The 9,304-nt window shown below is 44.1% G+C and overlaps 2 protein-coding genes across 2 annotated transcripts in view; one reads left to right on the top strand and one right to left on the bottom strand.

Annotated features, from left to right (window-relative positions):
* T265_11205 (hypothetical protein) overlaps positions 1-9,304 on the bottom strand; it is a gene marked incomplete at both ends in the record, with an annotated part of 31,504 nt that overhangs the window by 11,715 nt on the left and 10,485 nt on the right. The window contains 2 exons of the mRNA XM_009177801.1: positions 320-725; positions 9,047-9,198. Of these exons, the coding sequence (XP_009176065.1) occupies positions 320-725; positions 9,047-9,198 (558 nt within the window). The remainder of the gene's footprint in view (positions 1-319; positions 726-9,046; positions 9,199-9,304) is intronic.
* Positions 3,752-4,057, top strand: T265_11204 (hypothetical protein; the record flags this gene model as incomplete). Its single annotated transcript, XM_009177802.1, has 1 exon — positions 3,752-4,057. One exon carries the CDS (start codon positions 3,752-3,754, stop codon positions 4,055-4,057), a length of 306 nt encoding a protein of 101 aa, XP_009176066.1.

Below are 9,304 nucleotides of genomic sequence, written 5' to 3' on the forward strand. Positions count from 1 at the left end.
CATGAGATGTATGTTTACGTGTGAATTGTATATATATATATATATATATATATATATATATAAACGGCGCCACAAATGGAGAATAACTGCACAGTTAATCCGGCTGTTTTTGTCATCGCAGAATTCGTTATGCTACAGTCTTTCCTTCCTCTGCACTGGTTTAAGCTACGCCCTCGTTCCATACTGAGTTCTAAACACAGTACGATAAGCATGTTCAGTAAGGTTTGGGATAGACGTGGACCTGAACTTAGTGGAGTGTGTGAGTTGATACATATCCCCAGAGAGGCTAATCCAGAAGGCAAGAGAGTGAAAAACTTACCTGGCGGATGGTCTTGCTGGGTTTATCGTACAAATGCTTCTCAGTGCGTGCAATCTTTGCTTCAGTTGGAGATCGTGTGCCAGTTGAACTCTCATCCTCATCCAGGAGTATTTCGAAAATTCGTGAGAATGAAATGCCAGCGAAGACACAAACAATTGGCGTTAAGGTGAGAATGAGTCGAACCATGACACCAGCGAAGTAGGATGCAAACATGGCGTAGAGAATGACAAAAACTCGTTCGTTCGTTGTATCCTGGAAGCAAAGCCATACCCCGGCTGGAAATGCGAGCAGCAATATGTGCATGTCAAAGAAAAATGAACACCAAGACGTCGGTTGATGTTCGGACACGGATGTGATGATCGGGATGTGTATCTTCGCATAGGTTGTATCCCACAAAGAATAGAATCTGAATCGACGAATGAAGTTGAGTCATTTGAGAGCCAATCACTATCGAGAGCAATACAATATCAGTAGATACTAATACTTGAGTATCAAACAACCATGAAGGGTACCCTAGTGAATGGCTGAAAGAAAAGGGAAGGATAGGAACCTGGTACAGACAGCCTTATGTCCTAACAGAAAAACAAGAACCATACCAGTAGGATTGATCCAAAATTATTTGCGAACTTCATCCAACATGAGTTGAGCATATAAAAACAGACCAACTTTTGCTGGGTAGCGCGACTAGGAAGTGACGGCATGCTTGCTACTGAGACTGGTCACATGGCACATTCTGTAGGGGTCCTAACCGCATGAACGGGGAACTATGAGCATTCAGAACGGCGTGAACAGTCTAACAATAGCTATCTTCATTTTACGTTGCTGAGTCATATCCTATCCCACACAGCCATAGAGTTGGTCACTGAAGTAGGGAGTAGTTTTTTGAAAACGCTTACTAGCCCCTGGTCAACACATTCAGGCAATCAACAATTAGTATCCACAACAAGTTGAGATCCAGGAAATTAAGATCAAAACAGTCAGACTAACACTACTTGGACATCCTCGAGTTAAATGATCTTGTGCTGAATCCAGCATCATCTTATCCACTGCCATGAGCTGACTCTATTACTTCTGACATCAACAGTAAGCCACCCAGTCAAATCAAACTGAAGCTGGTGATGGTAGTGGTGAGTCATTGATTGGTCTCACTGGAGTTAACTGTGCTCCTGATAGCAGGTGACCAAAGACATTGTGCACAAGGATTAGCGGTGAAAATTGCGCCGACCAATGAGTGTGACTAGAGCCAACAGAAGTAGATTCCGCTGTGTCACAGGCTTGTTAACGGCGAGTGAATCAGCTGCCAGCCGACTGACCGAGGACAGGATCGTGTTTCGCGGTGTTTTCCTGCCAGACTGAAGAAAATGCTAGTCCAGACAGCCCATGTACTCAGCACCAACCACCCAACCGAATCCTGATTACCGGACCAACAACCGGAAGATTCACTAGAAAGTTCCGAGACAAAACACCTAAGATAAATCGTCCCGGAAGTTCAAAACTACCTGTTTACAGCCCGTCGAAATTGTGTGGATTGTAAAACGTTGTGAAGTACCAAATGTGCAGGGACTTACATGTGGAAGACAAATATCCACACATTGGTACAGAGAATAGTAAACTTAGTCCGTTCGAAGAAGTGTTCAGAAGCTGAATAACCGATAATTAAGGAGTGAAGAGCTCGGTAACTGACTTGCAAGCAGAATTGTCCCTTAAAGTCTTGCTTATAAAATTTGATATCAACCGCGTCAGGACCACACATTTTCGAGGAAAGCGTCATAGGTAAGAGTGCGATACAATTTGCATCATGTATTGAAGGAGCTCAAACTTATCTGCCATCAGAGCGTCTCGCCCAAAAGTTAGGAATAAAATTTTACAAGTGGTACTGTATATTGCTGCTGCATGGTGGAATGCGAGTTCACAGATCTTAATGCATTTCTGAAATATTAGGCAAAGTATTCACACATCGGTAGAGTTTCCGTGGCTGTTTTATGGGTCCACGACTTCTTAATCAGTTCCCCCTCCGGATTTTTCCATGGAGAGTGCTTCTGAGGAAACCCAGAAATACCCGGGAACTGAAGTGGAAGTGTTCTCACATAAGAGTCCTATATGAGGAGTTCGGGAGATCGACAAAGGTTGAAAGAGCTTTTTAAACAGTCCTCCGACGAGGAAAGTCGAGTGCAGTGGTTACATATCTATGACGAATATTTGTTGTATTCAGTCACCTTATAAAACCATGCATAATCAGGGGAATTTTCTTCTCGTCCTTTAAAGTGCACGAGTAGTGTTTACTGTTCTAGATAAATATTGCCCCTAGAAGATGACGGTTAGGTCACACCGGGCGAAACACCAATAAACAAGGTAAGGGGCATGAAGAGCAAGACCTTATTTCTGGCAACATGTTCCACATGTTGCCGTACACGCACAAGAGGTTAGGTGTCATTGACTAGTAAGCGAATGAACAGTCCGCAACCGTAAGGCACTGTTCCAATGTGCTTCTAGTACAAGGTGAAAGTATGTTGCTCTTAATGTTCAGCCTCAGAAAGAAATCTTTACTTGTCAAGTAGTAAATTACTGAGGAAAAAAGAACCAAATGGCGCGAAACCCCGTGTGGTGATCAAGTATAGTGAACTACGCAGATCATACCTGCATATTAAGAAGGCACAAGGAACGCGAAGTCACCAATAAAACTGAACAAGCAGCCCCCGATCCGAGTCTTGGACAACTGGAGATTAAAGGTTTCCTGTCCCTGCGATCTTCGCTCCTTGAATTTCATTTGTACCAGCCTAACGAGGTTAATCGCCATGATCTTACCGAGTGCACATATGCCCGAGTCGTATCACTTGTAATTTCAAACTTCTAAGTTGTTTTCATTCATCCCTAGAGCACAAATACACACTTCGTTAAGAACCCATTTGCTTGTTATCAGAGGGCTGCAGTATAATCACGACACTGTCACTAATCGTGACCACAACATCATGGGGCAAGTCAAAAGTACGAGGCCGTTCGCCCCGTTTATTGCGTAAAGAGTGAATGGGGGGTTGAAGAATACCAGTGAGCGAATCGTTACACTCAGACCGAAACCATAACCGTGCTTATTATATTTCTAGTTAAAATAGCTGATTGTGTTGAGAACTAGAAGACAAGGTGACTCTCGGCAGAATGTCATTAAAAAAAGACTTAAGAATCCGCTCTGGACTGAGGAATGTGTACATCCAGTGAACTATGCTCATGTTTGATACCTGGAAATGGAAACGGGATACTCTGGATCTAGAGACGTGAACAAATTACGATAACACATTGTGCACAAGCGGACACAAACTGCAAAATTTCTGGGAGGTAAGAGATCGTGCTACAAGATCATTGGCGGAATGGCCTTTTGGAAGCACTTCGGTGGAGTGAAACAGTAAAAGTGAGTTGAGGCAAAACACCACTGGCACGATGTCGAAAAATCCTACCGTTAACAACATTAAAGTGTTGTTCCATAAGATGACCCTGGCCGCATGTGAGTACTTTGATATAGTTTGCACCGCGTCCATAAACCCACGGACATGCATAGGTAAATACATTTCAAACCGAATGCGGACGATTCCGGGAGAAGTTATCATCGCAGATTATTCTGAAGGTACCTCGGAGTTCAGAAGTACTAGCCTCACAAATCGTATTGCACCCGATACGTCAACTGGCACACCACCAATTCGTTCACTTCAAAAGACGGAGAGTCAGTTTTTGTTGGCTAACGGCTGACATCGACAAGCAATACTACGCTCGGCACAAACAAATCCAGTACGTGTTGATCGAAGTAGGCTTCAAATGTTAGCTGCACGTGCTGTGGTGCAGTTGAGTCGCTGCTGCCAAGGTACACAAGCAGAACTAACCCAAACACTCTCGAAAATGAAGTTTCACGCTATGTGAGGAGGGATGATATGAATTTTGAAGGAACGACCTCCTAAATTCTTTTTATGATGGGCTGTTTGGATTGATTACCACGAAGCAACGCCTAGTCCAAGCACAGAGTGCAACTTTGAGTCCTGGATTTTCCATCCCTTGAGGTGTATTCTATGGTGACATCGATGATGAACTTGAGCAGCCACGTCAGACCGAGGAATTTCGGACAATTTATTGCGAACTCTTACACGACCAAAAGCGTTGAAATTATTGACATGAAGCATATTTAGGCACTTCAGAAACAAACTCCTTTCGTAAAATATGGATTGCGTTTGAAATCAAAGAAAACTGCGATCGACTTACGATGCTAAGCATGGCAGTGCCTACGCGCTCTTGGCGTAAAAGCGTACCTATTAAACTCCGCGCCAGTTCGAATTCCTGCTAGTTTCCCTCGAATCTCTTTTTAAGTGCCAGAGCCACAGTGCTAGAGAACATAGTGGTTGCACTAATCCAGTTTCATACCTCTGCGTGGTAACCTCTGCCTCTGGTAACCTCATGAAACGAAGGCGCATTAAATGAATAACCTCAATTTCCTACTCTTATTCTTGCTCCCAAATAAGTTAAAGCACCATCAACATTAACGACAGGTGCTTAACTGCCATACAACCATGAGAGGAAGCCTCAGTAGAGTAGAAAGTAAGTGGAAGTTGAAAAGGAATCTTGTCCTCAGGAAAAATGACCAAGGATAAGGAACCTGCATCGTCAGAGAGCATCAAAATACACAAATGTGAGCATCACTTCGGAGTAACGCATTATCACCGGGATCAACCCAACGTCCGTTACAAACCGCACTCAACCTAATCCCAGCGCAAAACGACAAACGGACATTAGTTAAGCAGTCCGGTCAGGAAGTAACAGCATGAGCCCACTGGAATCGGTTGCGTATCATGTCCTGCAAGATTTCTAACCACCTGCAAGTAGGATCCGTGGGCCCAGCCAATAAGTTGCCAAGATCCCAAACTGAGGTTGACCGTAGCCGCCTTCAGTTAACGTTTCCATGCCACGCACTGCCCCCGGCGAACCTTGCGCACACGATCGCTGGGAACAGAAAAGAACGCTTCCTTCAGTAAATGGTGGTTTCGCATACGTAACACATCATTCAACCACCTCAACCTAGTAAGTTTAATCTGCTGGTCTAACGAATCGGATTCACTACCAAGTACCTGCTTGCACACCTATTTCTGACTAAGTAATGAGACAAATATCCAACTAAGTTGTTGGAAATGCTCTAACAGCCGTCTGACAGTAAGTGTACAGTATTGTGTACGATGATACTCTTTTGCGAACTGCATGCATTGGCGACTGCTAGGCCTGTATTAGTTCTTTCGATTTCTGGTTGCACTACGCCTCCATACACAGGCTTCGTCCACGCTAACGTCAAACAGACAGAATTACACCGAAATAGGCTGGGCCAACAGGGTTGATTTCGAAATAAGAGGCGGGAGTGACCTGAAATCCAGCGGTTTGTGTACATAAGCTCAAAAGAACCATGTACAGAGTCATCAGCTTTGTACATAGCTGTGAATATTCTCCTCACGTCATGAGCAATGTCTTTTATGGAGCTCGCTTGTAAAGCAGATGCTGGGGCGCCGCTGCTGGGAACAAACAACTGCATTGACAATTCTGTGGCTCGTTCCGATAAAAAATGTCCGAAGAAGTGAAACCGAAGGGTGGATGACACAGAGTAGTTTCATCATAATTGACAGGATCAGGTGGTCACTGGCGATTGTCCACTTAGATTCGGTATACCAAAATGCTGTAACTCATACACACAACAAACGGATTGGAAGCGAAACCGACCCTGGTATTCAATGAAACCATGTATATCTGGTTGTCATTGCTAAGATATCCCCTCAACCACAAGCAAATATGTCCACAAATATCCTACGCCTAGAATTTCGAAAGACAAACGCTCATAGACAGACGCTGACCAGGACCGGTTGGCAGAACCTTGGTCACTGATTTCAGGAAGCTTTACAGTAATTTATGGATCTTTTCTCCTTCTAGGCCTCCACGACGCCACGTGAATGATGCCAAAAATCAAAATGAATCGACTGTTTCGGCGGACCGATCATGTTACAGCTAGTTTTGAGACAAATGAGTTAGATGGGCAAGATTGTCGGTCATAACGGGAAGACCATCTGATGAATAAGAAACTATCCGAACAGCCAGATTTAAAGAAATTCGGTTATTCATCTCTCTCCTCCCAAATTGGTTGTCGCGACAGATTTTGGCCAGTCATATATCAAACCTTACTCGTGTAAGCCAAAGTACTTTCAAAAAAACCTGGGTGGAGGTATTATGATAGAACTGGTGGCTTGGAAACTTTTCATCCACTAAATTCATTGCTATCGTCAAGACCTACGTGATATTTCACGTAAAGTACACGTTGTGGTTTCGAACCCTGGTTTCTCTGTTACGTGGATCGGCGCTTCACGTTCCACAACAGCTTTGCATGTCAAAAGACTAATCAACACGCCCAGCTTTCACATTACATTGTTAGCCCTATAACCAAGCAAACGTGATTAACTGACGACGCGTTCAGGGTTACAACGTTGTCTGACCCCAACCTGCTCCGTGAGACCAATTCAGTGTCACACGAGTCAGGTTTATGGATACATGTTCTGATCTCCATAGGTTTCAACAAAAACGACACTACCACGTCTAAACTAGTTTTGTCCAAGTACGTACCACCCCTCCTAATTCAGGAGGGCGGTTACTTAACTGAAGTTCAAGTATATAGCCTTCAACCACAAAAATTACAGCATCGTGAGAAAGCATTCGAAGAATGTATTCGTATGAAGTCTCATAGACACCGATCGCACTGCCGGCTCGGTGATCATGTTTGCACAAAAGTGTTGAAAGCATCGCACTGGCAGAACGGGTCATCAAGTGTCGTAAACCCAAAATGGGACATGGACTGGACATTAGTGTACTGCTGTGGACAAAATCGCCTGCTGCAGTGGCAAAGCTGGACCCACCATCAAGAGACTACCGCTGTAGCACCGCGCTTTACAGGATTTTCGGTAATGACGGGCAAATGACTTAAAGAGTAAACAAGAAGAAACAGATAGTTGAGGAGTCTAGATACTCCACACCCTCACTACCCACGATCAGGAATAATGCGGCAAGCAGTAAGAACAATGCGGTATGACCGTTCAGCTGTAAACACCCTTTCGATTCCTAGATGCCATGCCACCCGAAGGAATCATGACGGCTGAGATGCCGTGAGGTTCCCCAAGCCTATAAGGGAGCAGCCTAAACGCCGTGGTTGGGTTCGATAGCAAATTCGATCAGTGAGTTAGTGTTTGAACACTAAATTATCTCGAGTGAGAACAAAAACAGCAGAAAATTTGAAGAGGTTCCTCACCGCTTTCCTGTCGGTTGTCCACGGTACCCAAGATAACTGTACCAGCTCGTACGGAACGGCTGAAAAACGAACCATAGGAACACGCAACCAACGGTGCGTCACATGCCTGGTGTCAACCCGATGTTATAAGACCGGATGGTAACAAGATGGGGAAGTTATAAGTCCAAACCGGTGGCCCATGGTTGTCCATCCAAGTGCGTCATACCCACAATAAATTCAGAAGGTATGACAGTCAAGCAACAGTATGTAAAACAGATCCATTGCTTTCAATGACAGTGATGAAATGCGAAATGTCCTCTGGTGATCTGTACCTTGGGCATAAACGCACGCCTACCTGTTACTTAGTCACGAAAGGCCACTCGTGGCACCATTGCAGGCTCAAGACTTGGAAATCCTCATTGTTATGTTAAACCATTTGCAGATATATACATGAAGAAGACAAAACCGAATCCTACTAGATAGAATCCGATAAAATAAAATCCAGCACAATGAGCACAACGCGCAACAACTAAACCAAGCGAAAATCCCGCCAACTCAAAACCGAAAACCTTCATTGGTAAACTACATTAGTTTCCTATCAAATCCACTATCTCAGTGCATGCGGTTCCCCTATTTTGGGACAACTGGAACGATCCGACAGCAACTAACTCGTTATATCCACCCTTCCCATGCCTGGCTATACCTCTCCTACTTTTCCGTCTTTTGATGGTGGTAACTGTAGTAGACGGCACGAAACTACCCATGCTGTATGGTTTGTAGTTGACACCGTGAGATGAACTGAAACTGAATCTATGGGCTGGAATATGACGGCTCAGTGGTATTCACCTAGTACTGATTAGTGGGACTGTACCTAATGACCACACCAGTTCCTACCACTTATACAGCCACGAGTCGCGTACCTATGTAAAGTCCTAATCAATGAAGTGAGGCAACCATTGTTTAACTGTGAGATTGCTCCAGTGGTAGAAGGCTGATCTGGAACTAGATCTCCTCATTTTTAAATAATGAGACAAAAAACCACAATTCAAAACAATGCCACGCAATCGCGCCGAAAAAAACGACAAACAGCTGGCAGTGGAAGTAAACTGGTCATCGAAATATTGTTAACTCTGATATCGTTCTGCATCAAAAAGGACTCACTCGAACAAAAAGTTTATCGGAAAAAGTGCAAGAAATGAGTCATAGCGTGTCCTTGCAGCCGACTGAATGTATACCTATGAAGATAACAACCAACGTAGTATTCTGAGAGAAACCTAAGGTGTCGCTCATAAGTATGGCTGAAGTACGGAACCCTTGAAAATCAACAATTGTGCGATGCGCCTAGGTGAAGTTGAACAGTGGGAAAACACTAACTTTCACGAAAATGTAACATCGATTGAAAGTCCACGTATAAAGTGATAATGGAGATCGGCACTCACCGTCCACTCCATGGTGCGATTACTCCAGCATACGTGAGGCCCACAACAGTCAGAAAAACTAATCCGGCGAAGCCAACGGCCCCTACAGTGAACAGCTGCTTTAACTTATTCGATGGTATACGATCTTGCAAATATTTGAAGAACGCAACGGCCTGTAAAGAGAAAAAACACAATATTAGTTGGAGCAGTTAGTGAATATGTCGATGGGCACTGGGCTAGCTCCCAAAGCATATCTATAGAATTTTTTTCCAAATGCAC

The sequence above is a fragment of the Opisthorchis viverrini genome (genome assembly GCF_000715545.1).
Source record: "Opisthorchis viverrini unplaced genomic scaffold opera_v5_457, whole genome shotgun sequence".
Classification (NCBI taxonomy): Eukaryota; Metazoa; Platyhelminthes; class Trematoda; order Opisthorchiida; family Opisthorchiidae; genus Opisthorchis; species Opisthorchis viverrini.